Source organism: Pseudorasbora parva, chromosome 1 (genome assembly GCF_024679245.1).
Source record: "Pseudorasbora parva isolate DD20220531a chromosome 1, ASM2467924v1, whole genome shotgun sequence".
Classification (NCBI taxonomy): Eukaryota; Metazoa; Chordata; class Actinopteri; order Cypriniformes; family Gobionidae; genus Pseudorasbora; species Pseudorasbora parva.
This window is the reverse complement of record NC_090172.1, coordinates 5,906,559-5,922,937: the sequence shown is the minus strand read 5'-3', so window position 1 is coordinate 5,922,937 and position 16,379 is coordinate 5,906,559. Positions and strand designations below refer to the sequence as shown.

The 16,379-nt window shown below is 39.1% G+C and overlaps 1 protein-coding gene and 2 non-coding genes across 4 annotated transcripts in view; all 3 read right to left on the bottom strand.

Annotated features, from left to right (window-relative positions):
• The window catches only part of ipo7 (importin 7), a 28,011-nt gene that overhangs the window by 7,712 nt on the left and 3,920 nt on the right, over nt 1-16,379 (bottom strand). For both annotated transcript variants that reach the window (XM_067457844.1, XM_067457916.1), the window contains exons 2-15: nt 11,383-11,464; nt 7,464-7,617; nt 7,226-7,384; nt 6,022-6,178; nt 5,847-5,936; nt 4,496-4,590; nt 4,223-4,307; nt 4,005-4,139; nt 2,984-3,083; nt 2,802-2,878; nt 1,417-1,533; nt 628-717; nt 372-537; nt 123-283 (exon numbers count right to left, since the gene is read on the bottom strand). In XM_067457844.1, coding sequence (XP_067313945.1) covers nt 123-283; nt 372-537; nt 628-717; nt 1,417-1,533; nt 2,802-2,878; nt 2,984-3,083; nt 4,005-4,139; nt 4,223-4,307; nt 4,496-4,590; nt 5,847-5,936; nt 6,022-6,178; nt 7,226-7,384; nt 7,464-7,617; nt 11,383-11,464 — 1,668 coding nt within the window. The remainder of the gene's footprint in view (nt 1-122; nt 284-371; nt 538-627; nt 718-1,416; nt 1,534-2,801; nt 2,879-2,983; nt 3,084-4,004; nt 4,140-4,222; nt 4,308-4,495; nt 4,591-5,846; nt 5,937-6,021; nt 6,179-7,225; nt 7,385-7,463; nt 7,618-11,382; nt 11,465-16,379) is intronic.
• Nucleotides 1,599-1,779, bottom strand: LOC137089001 (small nucleolar RNA SNORA23). The gene has a single exon (XR_010907624.1). It is a non-coding gene; the product is annotated as a small nucleolar RNA SNORA23 (small nucleolar RNA).
• Nucleotides 5,225-5,405, bottom strand: LOC137088995 (small nucleolar RNA SNORA23). The gene has a single exon (XR_010907623.1). It is a non-coding gene; the product is annotated as a small nucleolar RNA SNORA23 (small nucleolar RNA).

Below are 16,379 nucleotides of genomic sequence, written 5' to 3'. Positions count from 1 at the left end.
CTCTCGAAATTATAATTAATACTCATGGTATTCTCAGACCATTTAATACATTTAAGATTTAATTAAACTAAATTTAAGACTTTAAGGACCCCGTTTTAAATGAATCATAAAACAGTTCTAACCAAATGCTGGGTCATCTCTACAGCGATCGGGGTGACCTCCTCACTGTACTCGCAGATCATCTTCTGGATGACGTTGGTGAGATCGTCGTTCTCGGTCTCACGCACAATTTGGAGGAGGGCCTGCATCACGGGTCGGATGTGTGGTGTGATATAATCTTTGGCTGATGGGAAAAACAAACAATTAAAGCACTCTTAATATAAATGTGAGATGGAGGCAGAAAAAGAGCGATACATTTGTGAAATCTTCACCTTTCTCCTGATTGCTGATGAGGACCTGGAGGGCGATGGCAGCCTCCACTTTAACAGGCATCTCGTTGTCGTTGATCAGACACAGGCGGGTGAGCTCGAGGGCGGTCTGCAAGTTCTGGTCAATCTTGAACTTGACCTCGCAGAAGTAATGAAGCACCCAGCAGGCCTAGAGGCAGAATTACCATGAAGTAAGGCAAGTCGACGGTGTTTCCACCACACAATATTCTTTAATAACTGCAATGAGCACATCTCTCACCCTGGCTCTCATGTAACCAAGCTCACTGCGGAACAGAGGAAAGACATGATTCTGCAACATGAACTCCATCTGGTCTTTGTAGATCTTCCTCTGATTGAAAAAAATAAATAATAAATTAATGATCAATTCAACAACTTAAAAACCTACATTAGATATTCTAGGCTGAATTTTTTCTAATTTAAACATTCAAATGATCTGCAACCATTGCAAACACCAAATGTGTGTTCTTTTTGGTGTCTATGAGCTTGAGTGGACACAAAATTGTCAAGGAATATTCTAATAAAAACAGTTGCTTGCGTCTTATGTGAAGGTAAACAGTTGAGAAAGAAAATGTGTATCAATATATTGGATCTGTGCATTCAGCCTTAATGACAGCAAAAACATGCAGCGGGTTGTGCCAATGTTAAAAGACAGAATCCCCTAAATGCTCTTAACAGAATAAATGCTGTAGCTTTAACAGAGATTAATCTATATTTACACAATGACGACTATACAGTGTTGGCCAGTGTATATTTGACTACTTCACCTGGACACAACTTACATGATCTACATGAAAAACTTAAAAGCACTTTATTTAACATTTGAACCTCATATTATTCAGTTTTATCTAAAAATGTTTGAGCCATAAGATTATTTATTAGAATACAAGGTTACATGGGTCAAAAACAATGAAAATAAACAATTTACATTTTTTGGGGGAGGCGCAAGTGAAAATTTTGGCAACTAAAAAATTGAACCACTGGCCCAACCACGACAGTAGAAAAACCTGAACTGTAATGCAAAAATCACCTTGAGAAGAATCTCAGCCAGCGAGCCGATCATATGAAGGGCACCGTCTTTTTTCCTGGGGTCAGAGGCGGGTTCAGTGAGGATCTGATAACAGAAACCCATGGACTTCTGCAGCACCTGTTATACAACGAGAAGGTAAACCTGTTGATTCAAAACATCCCATGATTCATGTCACATGCAGGTTTTGTAGGAGACTATGGAGGCTGGCCAGTGGAGGGCGGTCATTTAGACGTCACTGGGCCAGTACTATGATCTCCAGTGGCTCTTTGGCTGTGAGTGTGGCGTGAGAATCGTCCCACAGCCTGTAAGACACAGACCGGAGACGGCCCTAAACGTAGACGGACACTACGCACACCGTTCACCCTCAGCCAATGACTGACACTTTCAAAACACAGGCTTGAACTCAAAATCTTAGGCTGCTTACACAAGAGAAAGCTCTGAAAAGTATGAAAACGAATAGGCAAAATCTAAATTCAGAGTCAGTTCAAATCAATCAATCGAAAACGTAAGCTCTAGTTGGGTAATTTTACCAATCATGATTAAAAACGAGGGCAGTAACAACCAAATCATTCAAATCAATGACTCAATTACTTAAATATTTCTGCAGGCTGTGCGTGAAAAACAAACAAACAGCCAGTCACTTTATAGAATGAATAATGCTTTTCAATTAACAACACACATTTGAAGTATAGCAGAGGACACAAGGTGAGCTGTGCACAAACAAAGTTATCCAAAACAATGGAATAGATCGTATTAATCTACAAACAAACCCGCCCCATCACACGCTCTGGCAACTGCTGTTTAATGTACCGGAGATTGTTTTCCTCCATGCAAAATATACATTTTACATTTATATCCCTTTTATCTGTAAATGTTACAAAATCCCATGAGTATTTGCATTTTGCATTAAGGTTTGAGGACCTGAAAGCAAGTGAATCGCCATTAAACTTCAGACTTTATTGAACATCAGAGGGGGAGCACATATGGCATTTTAATTAGATTAATCGAGTAAATAATCAACAGATTAATTGATTGTCATATTTAAACGTATGATTGTATGGAATACCTTATATTATATTTCAAAAGAGACATGGCCATTGTGTAACTATTGTCTGCACAAGCCGTTTGAGCTTGATGATCGCTACTTGCAGCTTTATTCAAACATCAAATTACAAAGAAAGCACTTCAATTGGATAAGAGAGAAAACTCTTTGAGATGACGAACAAGCTCTTTCCACCTGGCGTCAGAAGCATCTAAAGTTCTGTTGAAGGAGCAGCAGGGCGCTGATTGGACATACGAGTATTGGCAGTAAGATATACACAAAATTCAGCCAAACAGTCACATCATAAGCCTCATAATGCCAGATGGCGCTTCCAAACACCCACCTCCTTCCTTTTGTTGCAAGCGGTGAAGAGAAGTGTCTGAGCTGCAGTGGTTGGGGAGATGAAGTCTTCAAATACATCTAAGAGGAAGAGGAAAGAGAAAGCATGAGCGAGTCGATCTAGCTTTGGTCTTCAACGCTGGAAGAATCTTTTGGTAGTGCAGATAAATATGGTGGCGCTCTAACCAAATTTCATGCGGATGTACTCGTAAGGGTCTTCCTGCCAGAGCTCTTCATCACTGTCTGTGTAACACATGAGGGGGAACACCACGTCCTGAATGATTCCCTGAAACCAGACACAACAACAACTTGAATAAAGGTGCGAGACATCAAGCAGCGCTTTACAGTAATTTCACCATGGTTAATGAGGTTTAGGCAAGAACACGCTTGCAGTAAAAATCACTGCAATGCACAGTCACTCGTGACTTACTCCTGGCAAAACCATGAAAACAAGAAAGAAAGATGTATATTGAATATTTAAGTCACAATTATTTAGTTGCCGTCTGCCTTTAATCTAGCTAACTTGTGACAGAATTATGAGAAACCTCACTCTGGTTCATCGGTTCTTTTTTTAATTCAAAATGATTCAGTGACTGATTCATCCCTCAGAAGTTCACTGTAGTGTTTTGTGTTAATATATCTTAAACACTTTGCCACATATGGCCGTTTATTAATTGATATACTGATGCATTAATAAAAAATAAAAAATTATGCTTGGAAGAAAGGAGAACAAGCATTTTAAAACTTTTTTAACTGCACTTCACTTTATTTGGTAACAGGCTTTTTGGTTAGCATTAGATGCAAAACCACCATATTTGTTTTATAACTGCATGTTTTTGATCTTATTGTGAATGATTAACAATTTTTTGCTTTCAATTTTTAAATCAAACGGTCATAAGTGTCAGTTAAACATCAGACATGCTGGACTATGTTGTCTGCTTAAACCCCACCCATTTTTTTAAATCAACTACAAGCGCGCATTCAGATCAGCCTCTATCCTATAAACTAAAGGAGAACCTAGATTTGTTTATTTTATGATAATGGTGGGAAAATGGTGGGAAAAAAACGAGAAATATATAAATATTGATATTCGCATTGATTATTGCCCACACCTAGGGTTATTTTGCCTAATATTTAATTATGAAAAAAACCCTTTCATTTGCACCAAGTCAAACATGATGCATCATGTAAAACAACATCTACACACCTGAATGTGTGGCTTTAGGTTCTTCCAGGTGACTGCATGTGCGATTCCCTGGTTGATGTAATTCAGTGTCTGCTGCAGGACTCTAGGAGCCACATATTGCTTCTCCTTATACTGATACAACACCTTCAACAGTACCTATCAGAAACAAAAGTCAAAAGTTATCAGCACACGTCATGCCAACAACCCACTGAGCAATCCACTGAGGTCCCCGGGTTTACCTGCTGTGCAGCCACGGCATAACCCTTGAGGAAAAGCTCTGCAAACTCTGTGTACTCTTTGGTTGTGTTGCCAGGGCTGCCATACCTTTGGGCAAAAAACATGCATGAAAATCCAGTAACGGTTTCAAACACACAAGACCTTCCGCTGAAAATAACTAATCGAGTGTTTCCAACTGCTCAGCGTGGGCTGAAATTCAAATGGACCATGAGTCATCTGCGAAAGCTTTATATGTATTGCTCCTGGGAGGAAGTGATGTTATGCTAGTATGTTACCTCTCGAAGAGCCGGGCGAGGATGTGAAGCGCCCACTTCTTGCACTTCCACCAGGGCTGCTCGGGCCTCTCGTCTTCATCCACCTGAAGGGTCTCCTGCAAAGCCACACAAAAGAACTTTAGGGAGGCAAATATGAACAATGCCTACTATTAAAAAGTATGTGAAATTGAACAAACTAAGGATGCTTTCACACTAGCATTTCTGGTGCGCACCTGGGTTCAATTGACGTCAGAGTTCAGTTGGTTTGGCTGATGTGAACGCGGTCTTCCGAAATCGAGTGCGCACCCGCGAACCGTACCCAAGTCCGCTTTAAAAGGTGGTCTGGGGTTCGGTTAATTTGAACTCCGCTGATGTGAACGCAATCGCATTAAATTGCGGAAGCGAACCGCTATTAATGACGTATGATTTGTTAAAAATTTGTGTTTTGTGTGTGTTTCACTCATTTACCTGATTGACATTACATAATTAAGCTCTGGTCACAAAACCAACGGTTGAAAGACAAACATTTAAAAGTGACGGGAGCAACGCTATGCATTTTGCCGCCTTCATGCTCGCTGCCGTTACAAAGCAAACGGGTAAACAGCTGCTGCTTTGATGACGCAAGAGGCAGGGGCGAGCAATCAAACTCGGGTTTGGTCCAGGCAATCGAACCAAGTGCGAAAGCACCCTTAGTGTGTTAGTATGCTTTTCAGAACATCGATTTGTGATCTTTAGGAAGAGTTTATTGGCTTTTGTAGGAGACTATGGAGGCTGGCCAGTGGAGGGCAGTCGTTTAGACGTCACTGGGCCAGTACTATGATCTCCAGTGGCTCTGTGGCTGTGAGTGTGGCGTGAGAACCGTCCCACAGCCTGTAAGACACAGACCGGAGACGGCCCTAAACGTAGATGAACACTACGCACACCGTTCACTCTCAGCCAATGACTGACACTTTCAGAACATTAGGGGTACATTTACATGACAATGTCCTAAAAACCTTAATGTTTTCCATTTTTAGTTGAAAACTGTGTCGTATAAATGGCCCCTTAAACCAGTGTGTCCAAACACAATTGGCAAAAATAAGATGCTCAGTAATTGATTTTATTTTAGTTATTTTACATTAAATAAATTATTATTTTGAAAACTCCAAGATGTCCATTCATCAAAAAGATCAAATAAAATCAAGAAAATAGATGACGACAGCCAAAACATGCCATTGGAGAAGCTCTAATTAAACACTGCCCTCAAAAAAGGCTTAGAACAAAGCCCTAAATCAATTTGTTGACAAATGCGTTCATTTTTAAACTAACAGAAAACGAAACTGCAGTTTGCACTAGCAAAAATAACAAATGATAAACAGGAGCACATCCTTACTGGAGGAACATCTCTGTCCACGACAGTCTTCAGAATCTCCATCCACTCAGTCAGAATCTGGCGATTGATCAGCTCCAGAGGGAGGTTGTACTGTAAAAAGACCAATCAATTAATGCGAGAAGACTTTTTTCTGGATAAGCTGAGAGCTCCTTTATTACAGAAATGACGGTAGTACCTGGAAGAGAGCATAAAGGATCTTAAAGATCTGTTTCTGAACGAGGGCCGACTCGCCGGAGGGGTCTGGCAGCAGCTGTATGAATCGGTCCTTCAGCATGGGCATGAAGATCTGCATGGCAGCGACCAGCGGCTGGCGCTCCTCAGGCTTCTTATACCTTACAAAATCAATAAAATACAGACTTGCATCAGGATGCCACAATTGAAAAATACATTTTTTAAATAACTTTAAATATAAAAAGATAAATAAAAAAAAGATCAATTAAATGTGGTTTAAAATCTGACTTGTTTGTCTAAATTAAATTGCATGACTTTTTTTTAAAAGATAAAATTTAACTACAGCTACAATAAATAAAAGATATGAAAAAAAACAATGCTTGTTGGGATAGTTTCAGATATTTATAGAATTTAATAAATTAAGGGGGGGGGGAATGCTGTTTCATGCATACTGAGCTTTTTACACTGTTAAAGACTTGGATTCCCATCCTAAACATAGACAAAGTTTCAAAAACTAATGTTGGACGTTTGATGGAGTATTTCTGTGTCAAAAATACTCCTTCCGGTTTCTCACAAGTTTCGGCGAGTTTTTTTCGAGTATGGGTCTACTTGACGTTAATAGACCTGAAGGTCCTTGTATGGGCCGTACGGGCTCTTCTCCCGATAGGGTGCATAGTTACTGGTGGCCCAGATTGACAGCTTGCTTATCCTGTCAGATCCAGGAAAATACCTTTTTTTTTTTAAATCATTCTATTTTCACACGTTTAACAATTCTTCAATAATTATTTTAAATGTGATTGTCATGCATTAGAACTACATTCTAATATTAATAAAAAATATGCTAATTTGTCTATTTAGTTATGTCACGCCAGTATTATTATTAAGTTCTTCTTCGTGGCAATATCCAAATTTGAATCCAACTAGCAGCACCTTTTTCTGATAATCAGCAGCGATTTGTTAATGTTTCATTCACCCTGGCAGCATGCCTTAAGAGGCTAAATGTACCAATTTGGAGGGGGGAAAAAAGTCATGTTGAGTTCTACATCACCACTACAACAACCAATGTAGACACAACAGAAACTGACTGCACTAACAAATGCGACTGGAGCAAAAGTAATATATCAAATCAGACACTGTGCAAAAGGCTGGTTCCTGAGAAACCATGTTCAGTGTGAACACCACCTGCGGGTGTTTCAAATCTCTCTTACTCGTAATTCTTCACAAGCTGGTACAGGCACAGCAGGATGCCCAGCCAGTATGCACTGTTATCAGACTGCAGGTAGAAGCTGATCTTGTCCACGATAGCCGTCCATCTACTGGGGTAGTCGTGCTTGATCATGTGGTGAATGCAAGTTGTGAGTTGCACTCTTTTAAAGAGAGAGAAAAAAAGTTTAGAAAAGAAAGTGATCTCTCATCTCTTCCCGTGTCCATGAAGCTGTGTGTTACCTGATGCGCTCTGGGGATTGGATGATGGCCTCCACTATGTTGTCTCGAATGAACTGCCTGTCCTCTTCTGGGATGTTACTGGTAGGTGCTTCAGTGTTTGCATTATCTCCTTCACTCCAGTACTGTGTCACCATGTTCTTCAGGTAGATCACACCTGAACGACAACGGCAGAGGTCAGAGATAGCAGGACCAGGGCTGACTTGCATATTTCTTTAGTGCACATTTTAAAAAAAGGTCCTTGTGGGACTTTAAGTAATGAAATTTACCCCCAGTTTTAACAGGCTTAAAGTGTAGTCTAGTCACAGAATAAAATGAATGCTTGAACTGTTTTAACTGAAAACAACTTGCACTGGTATATCTTAAAACTTGTCAGTGCCATTGTTGTCTCAAATTGCACACTTTTTTTCTCAGACATGTTTATAGAAGCTACTTAATGTCCTAACTGAACCAAGGTCTAATCCTAGCTTAATTGAAACCCTGTCTGTGAAACCAGGCCTTAAAGCAGCACTTGGCAACTTTTGCGCCAAAAAAAATAACTTAACTTAAAATAAAGTTACTTAAAAATAACTTAAAAAACCTTTTGGAAAAAATATTGTCCTTTTCTTTCTTATTTGTCTGTGCTGCTTCGGACATGACTATATTATCCGACGAACAAAGTTGGGCTCGCACGTCCTAATGTAAGGAAGTGTGGGTGTTGGTGGAAGTGACGTATATGCCGTAAAGCAGTCGAATTTTGTAGTTCTTTTTGTTCTCGGGTTACTACCCGAAACCTGAAGTTTAAAAGTACGATTAAAAATGATACAGACCCCATCAGGCTATGGCGCATTCATATCAAAAGATTGCTTATGATCTACTGTTGATGAATTATGACAATGTCTACTTTATGGTGATACTGCAGTAGATGGTTCTAAGGGTGCGTTCACACTTGTCATGTTTGGTTTGATTAAAACGAACCCTGGTGCGGTTGCTCGGTTAGTGCGGCTCATTTGAACATATGTGAACGCTGCCATCCGAACCCTGGTGCGCACCAAAGAAGCAGGCCGAGACCGCTAAAAAGATGGGTCTCGGTCCGCTTCCAAACAAACTCTGGTGCGGTTCGATTGATATATGAACGCAACACGGACCAAACATGTAAACGGACCAAAAACAGGACGTAATGTCACAAGATGCAACGCATAATGCAGCTGATTTGACGACGCGGAAAGATCGGTGTATCCAAAATTAGTAACTTTAACGTTAGAGGGCAAACGTGGAGCAACGAGGAAGTGCCTCATCAATATTTGGTCAGACGAGCATGTTTCGAAAATGCTAGAAAAAATGCACAAAAAGCAAACCTGGCTCTTCTCATCAAAGTTCCTGTGTTGCCCATTATTAGCAGGTAAACAACGACAGAACGGCCGTCTCTTTTGCATAAGAGTTGCCCGTCTCTTTTCTGCACAACGGAGGAAATCCTGCTGCTGTTTTGATTGTCTCCCTGTGCCTTTGGTTCGGTAACTTTAAGTTCGCTGTTAAAAATGGCCGTGTGAATGCTAAGAGGACCAGGACTATTATGTTTTGTTTTTGCTTTTTGGTCCGGACCAAACGAACCAAACTAACGAACTATAAGTGTGAACGCACCCTAAGAGAGCATATATTTCACCTACCTCATCATTTTGAATGAGCTTATAAATGTCTCCTTTATCAAAAGGAAAACATCATTCGATACTTTTCATTGAAAAGTTTTGTTGGGGCTCTTTCACTGGAGGAGCCTTTTCATTGTTCCTTTTTTTTTTTTTCATTGTTCCTAGAACTAATGACACAAGTACCTATTTTTTGGCCTGTTTGCACCAGAGGAACTGGGAATGATTTCAATTTTAAGAACGCCTTAAGAGGGAACTAAATTAGCTCCTACTTCAGAGTAGAGTCTAACCAGAACAATAGGAACTACCAGTGATGTAAGCGTTCACTGATTGGCCAAACGCACGCAAAACAACAGCCCCCACTGAAACTTTTCCCAGGGTTGGGAAAGGGTTAATCCCTGGGCCACTTCAGACCCAAAGGTTATGCTTGGATTGGAATATTAGTACAAGTGTGCAGTCATGTTTATTTATGCGGCAATAAGATAACGTCTCTGGTTGATGCCGGATTTGGATCCAACAGGAATGGTGCAACACACTTATGTGAGTAAAACGTGTTTTTATATGTAATAGTATTGCAGTATTTGGTAAAAAGAGCAGCCATGTATGAAGCACAACTCGCACAGAAGCCGCTTTCACTTTCATTCTGTTGGTCAGGGACGATTCGCGTTAACAACCCATTGTAAAATGTGAAGAAATGTTGACATGTGAAAATTCCCCAAACAAAAATACATGTGATCACACCTTAAAGCTTTCTGCAAAATACATATAATGTAGGTGGCATGATAACACGTAATTCTGAACATGTTTAAAAACCTGTTGGCCTTAAATCCTAGCCCAACACAAAGAAAGGCTCAGGTTAACATGCTTGAATGCCCACGTGATGTCATGAAAGCCTAAGCTATGTCAGGAACTCAATGCAGCTGTGCAACTGTTGAAAAATCCCAGCAGGTGTGCTTGAGGCCTCGCCAGAGAGCAGCTCACGTAACGTCACTACAATGCTCATATACTTAACTTAAACTGAATTTAGAAGAAAAAAAAATTTGGGGAAAAAATGGTTTTGATAGGGGCCTTCCTTCAACATCAGCAGTCTCCGCCTCTTCTGGTGGTTAAACCCCCCAGAAAAACATACTCCTCACAGGCAGCCAGACCACGCATGTGGCATACAGTCTGTGATCGGTTTAAGCACACAAAGATGCCAGCACGAGTGCTGAATATGTAACCAGAATTAGCTGACATTGAGGTCGAGTCAGAATGGAGACAATCAAACTGATGGCAGACGGGTTCATGTAGCCGGAAGAGAGTAATCCTGCCCGCTGCTGCTGAATCAGCAACTCTTCTCATGCCTCGCTCTACCCCGAATCTACACCGTGATCAGCAAATGTGATCGCTGAACTGACAAACAGAGGTCAGGCGCTACTTAAATAAATATATTTTTTTAAGTTAGTTGTGTAAGTTTGTCAGAACGACTCAAACTGCTCAAAATGGCAGAGTTCTTGTTCAGCGCGAGTTCTGCAAATCCTTTCATTACAACCAAAAAGGTAGAAACAATGTCAAAAAGAGATTCATAATACAGCTTCACGGATTATAAAGGGAGTTTTCATTTATTGTCCCTTGGGTGCGATTAACAGCTTCAGTGATTAGAAGTACGGCGATCTTTATAAAATTTCTGTATTATATATTTTTCATGCCGCTAACTACACGAGGGCTGCACACGATATATCGTTTTGGCAAAATGCTAATCCTCAATATGTGCGTGCGATGTCAAACATAGGTTGTCCTGGTTCAGAGCTGGTGCTTTTGGTGTGGAAAGAAAAAGAACCGATTTGAAACTAAGCTCTGGTTCTGAACCAGTACCGGCACTGCCTTGGTTGGAAAGGGGTACCAGTGACCTGGCAATTTTAGTTTTGATATACATTTATAACCCATCACCGAAGACCATATTTGACCCTAAATGCCATCTGAAAAGTAGTGGGATGATATGATAATTTTATTATTTATGTTTATTCCTGGAACAACCAAAACATTTCTAAGATTGAATGTAATAACTGCACCCCTGACTTCAATGACAAATGTATGCAGTCAGTGTGTGTTACTCAAACACACAGTGGCAGAATGTCTCAGCTCTGTGTCAACACATGACATCTGATACTAAAGGAGGAACTGGGACACTCATGAGGTGACAGTGAGAAGGAACATCACCAGAACATCATCTAATAGTACGAGACAGAAGCATCTGGAGTAATACTGGCTCCTGCCGAGGAGGAGACGAGGATGTAGGGCATAAAGAGCTGAAACCGTACCTGCTTGCCTTATAGGCAAATCCAACTGGTCCGACATGGTCACCCGCAGTAGTGTAGACACAAAGTTCACCTGGCTGTGGCCCTGTGGAGAGGAAAACAATGAAGAATTTAATAAATGCCACCTGCCATAACACATCTCACTAGCTCTGGAGAATTTAAGCTACAGTTCGGTGTTGAGCAGTTATTGTTGTCATTTTTAATTAGCTTTCATCTTTAGTTTATATAAGTTTGTTCGTATTTTATTCGTTAAATTGATACATTTTTAGTTTTAATTTATCTTAAGTTTATTTCCAATCAACAATTGTAGTGCTTTAACTTATTTCAGCAATATTATATATAAGTCAACCATTTTCATTCTGTTTCAATTTTTCAACTAATATTTAGATTTTATGGAAGCAATATTTGAATTAATTTTTTTTAAATAGTTTTAGTTGAGATAAAAACCCCTGGTGTAGATTAATAACCAGTGCTTGACATTAACACTCGCTAGCCCACCAAATGCTTTCATTAATTTGTGTAATTTAAATTTCGCACATCATATTTATAGCTACTAATTTAATAAAACAAGCTGTGCTACAATGATGAAAGATTAGCTCAAAATATAGATCTGTATGTGCGATATAGCCTACTTTGTCTGAATTAAATACGAACTCATCTCTCGTGTTAGCTCATGTTCCAGCAGTTACTCCTCCGTGTGATGTATAGGTTGTAAACCCTGGTTTAGGTTATTTAAGTGATGCAATTTCGCCAAAGATGATTTGTTTTAAAGCAACCTACTTTAGTGTAGCTAATGTGTGACGATAGCATCGAGCTTACACTGAGGATTCAAAGTTGTGACAATCGGGTGTGGATGGATGGTTAGTTTTTAACAGCTGATTCGGTGACGTTAGAGCTGATCCGGGCATCTCTACTCTTGTTCTTATTTCAAGTTTCCTTCCTGTCCAATATTTTTTGCTTCTTACAAAAGCCACACAGCTTTCAGAAGACAGTAAAGGCTTATGCTGAAGCTAGGTTGCACAACATAAATCCAATGTTTAGGCATTATTGTTATTTATATCACTTTTATTCTGGTTTATTGGTTGTAGGTTTAGTTTTAAATTGAACTATATACCATTTTAAAGAAAAATACCATTTGAAATTGATTTTTTATATAATATAACATGGCAATTTAATGCATTCATTTTTTTTTAGTTTCCGTTATTAGCCTAATGTATGCAATTTCAGCAATAAAACTGAATTTTTCTAAAAAGAAAACATTGTTAAATGCTAATTTTAAGATACCCGTCTTATTTTCTCTTATATATTTAGTATTGCTATTGTAATATAAAGAAAAAAGTAATTATTATCCGATTAATCGATGTAATAATCGGTAGAATACTCGATTACTAAAAGAATCGATAGCTACAGCCCTAACGCTACGCAGATGTCAAAATGTCCATCGTGTGGAGTATTTAGCATGAACAGTCAGTTATGGCTTAAGTGTACATAAACAGGAGGGTAATAACTGGGTATGTTTCAGAATATTATGTTCATGCATTTAGCAGCTCAATTGAATGCCTGTCTTTCATTAATGTTAATGAAACAACTACAGATGTTAAATAAGTGTATACATATTAAATAAACCCAACACGGGTATTTCCACCGCAGCTCTTTCTACGCGGTTTGTCTGTTCGTCCACCCGCAAAACACAACATCCAATTACTAAACCTTAACTTCTTTGAAATCTCTGGCCATGGTGAAGATTTTTAGAAACTCCGGTTGTGGCGTTGTCGTGTGGATGATGAAACCAAAGATTTCGGCTTGTGAAGTCTAAGTGTGTGCCGTTATCTCTGTTTACATGAGTTGAGTCTATGCAATGGCAGAAGTAGCTTTTAATAACTGCTAACAGCGCTTATGACGTGTACAGATACATGCACAGTTATCTTATTGTATTGCAGAACAGAGGCGCCAGAATGCAATAATACAAAATAGTAAGGCAAGTGTGTGAAGCTATTACAGTCCACTTGAGCCCTGCCTCTGCGTATATAGTTATAGTATACCTGTCAAATTAAGTCCAAAGTAAAGAAACGAAGGATTTCACCGAGCCCATGGCATCCCTCAGTGCCACGGATGCGACCCATGTGGAAATCAGGCAGCCAATCATAGCCTGTTTTTGCATCTTCATGTGGACAGATTTTTTTTTTTTTTAAACCTATCTTGTCAGAATGCGATTTTTTTTTAAACGGAGAAGGAAAAACTGGTTTTAAAAATACATGTGTAGTGTACGTGTGAACTAGGGCTGTATCTGAAAATGTTTTTAGGAATCTTTGTTCTTTTATATAGCTTAAAAAAATTAACTCGTATCATATTACATTTCTCATATTGCCAACCTGCACATACCAGCTGATATACAATAGTCTTGATTTGGGCGGTCACTCTGCATTTGAAAGTTTGAAAGGATTTTAAATGTTCTGAATCAAGTAATATAAGCATGCCAAAGTCAACTTTAATCATACAAAAAGCAATTTCCAAACAGCAAAATTGTGGCCAGTGAAGATGCTGAGTGGCTATTAGCTTTAGAAAACCACTAGCCACAGTGGCTGGTTAACAAAAGCGTCAATGTCAAGACCTGTTAATACCCATATAGGTGTAAAAGCAATTCTGGTCGCATGACAATGAACTTATGCGACAATTCCCAAATGACCCTATTAACTTTTGTTAAAGGAAATATTAAGTATGGACACTGAAAAATCCCTTGATTTTCCATATACAGCTGCAGTTGGGTTACACCACAGAAATGCTGTCAGCACAAAGCACAACGGTGCAGTTACGCTTCTTCAGCGTGCGTCACGAAACAGACTTTATAAGAACTGCCAGTGCAGATGGTTTACAAACAGACCTGTACTGCTGCATTGATGAACTGAAACAGCATTTCAGAGAACTCACAAACACCACATATACTTCTAACACTGAACACGAAAAACACACACAAGTCAGCAGGATTTCTGTGGAAAGAACCACTTGACTACAATTTATGAAGCGTCACCATTTACGGTCATCTCAATGTTTTGTTTTCTCTCCTTTAATATGTTCTTTGAGTGTCCCGAGATTAACATGTCCTGTGATGATTTCATCGCAAAACACTCTTAATAAACGGATGCAGCCTGAAATGCCATGACAGCATTCTCACCCGACCACCAAAGCGTCAGCCCACAGGAATCCAAGCCTGCCGTCCACATGGGCCAGCTCAGACAGTGACTGTCACAGGAGACATCAATCCTACACTTCAGTGCTTCTCAACCATGACGACTCAAAGGCCCACAAATTGCATGACAACTAATTTGCAATTATTCACAAATGACCTTGCTAACTATACTAATATACTCCTGTAATGAAATGTACTGTCAAAAGAACTCATGTAAAGCACTAAGAAAATGTGCTAACACTTTACAATAAGGTTTAATTTGTTAACATTGTTACTAAAAATGAGCAATGCATGTCACTATATTTGTTAACGGTAGTTAATACTATTGCTTTTTGTTCACATATTTGCATTAAAGGTGCACTATGTAAATTTTTCAGTAAAATATCCAAAAACCACTAGGCCAGTGTTATACATTTTGTTCAATTGAGTACTTACAATATCCTAAATGCTTCCAACTATTTGTAAATCAAGAGAAAACTGCTATTTTTACCAATGAACCGGGGCGTGTGAGAGTCGCCTATCAAAATTTGCATCATCTGCGTTACCCTCGGTTTCAGGTTTTATTCTGCAGAAACGCTTTACTCTTGGCAGTGTGAACAAGAGTCACAGCAGCCGCCGAGCGAACACACAGAGTAACGTCTTTTTTCAACACGCTTAAATGTAACCAATATGATAAACAGATCCGTTTTATCTCATACTCATGACTGGAAAAGGCACCGGTGACTGCGGCATAATAAAAGTCCCGCTGCTCAAGAGGCGTGTGTTGTTCATCATATTAACAATCGCTCCAGCAGCCTAGCTCGGCTCCTTCAAAACTCGATCCTGCTCTGCTTCATATTACAGTAACGTTAACATTTCTGCCGGAGTCCTATCCCGATTATTTTCTTGTCCCAAGATTGTGCACGTAAACTTGGCGTCATCAAACTACACCGTTTGTTTTGAATATGCAACCTCTAGCGGATGGAAGTTACATAGTGCACCTTTAATGCTAACAGATACAAGCTGATTTTAATAACGTATTAGGGTAACACTAATTTACAGTGTCCTTGTAACATATATTTACTATAGTAATAACTATATATTATGCATAAAGACATGCAACTAACCCCAAACATAATTATAACCCTATAGTAAGATGATGTAGCTAGTATTTAATATTACTCGTGACTTAAACGTATAATTACACTAAGCTACAGCGAGTAATAAAACTTAACTACATACTTACTATAGGGTTAGGTTTGGTTTAGTTGCATGCATTTATGCATAATTTATAGCTATTACTATAGTAAGTATATGTAACAAGGACACTGTAAAAGAAAGTTATACCAAGTAAACAAAATATCAAACAAAAGTGTATTTTCTTCAATACAAATATAGGTTGCACAGTATGTGTACTTGCCTAAGAAAGAACTGGGTAATATAAGGGAACTATATGGGTTGTTAGGTAAGGTTTAGGGGTAGTACCTAGTTATTACACATTATTGTACATGCGGAACAGGACAAAGTGCAACTTTTGGAAATTTCAGTTTCCATTTGGTGTTTTTTTTAAACGTTTAATTTATATTAGAGAGAGATTTTAATAATATTATTATTATTTGAAATTCTTTTAAGTTATACTAAGTCAATGGTTGAAAACTAGGAAAAAACAAGGGTTTCCAGGCAGCTCTATGGGCTCGGTTATTGTCTTACTTTTGTTGCTCAAGTAACAACTACTGTACACAGATTACCGACTCGCAGGTCTCGCAATCCTACTAAACAAACCCAAGCGCCTAGTTACCATACAATAAAAGTTGACTAACCACATAATGCCAGT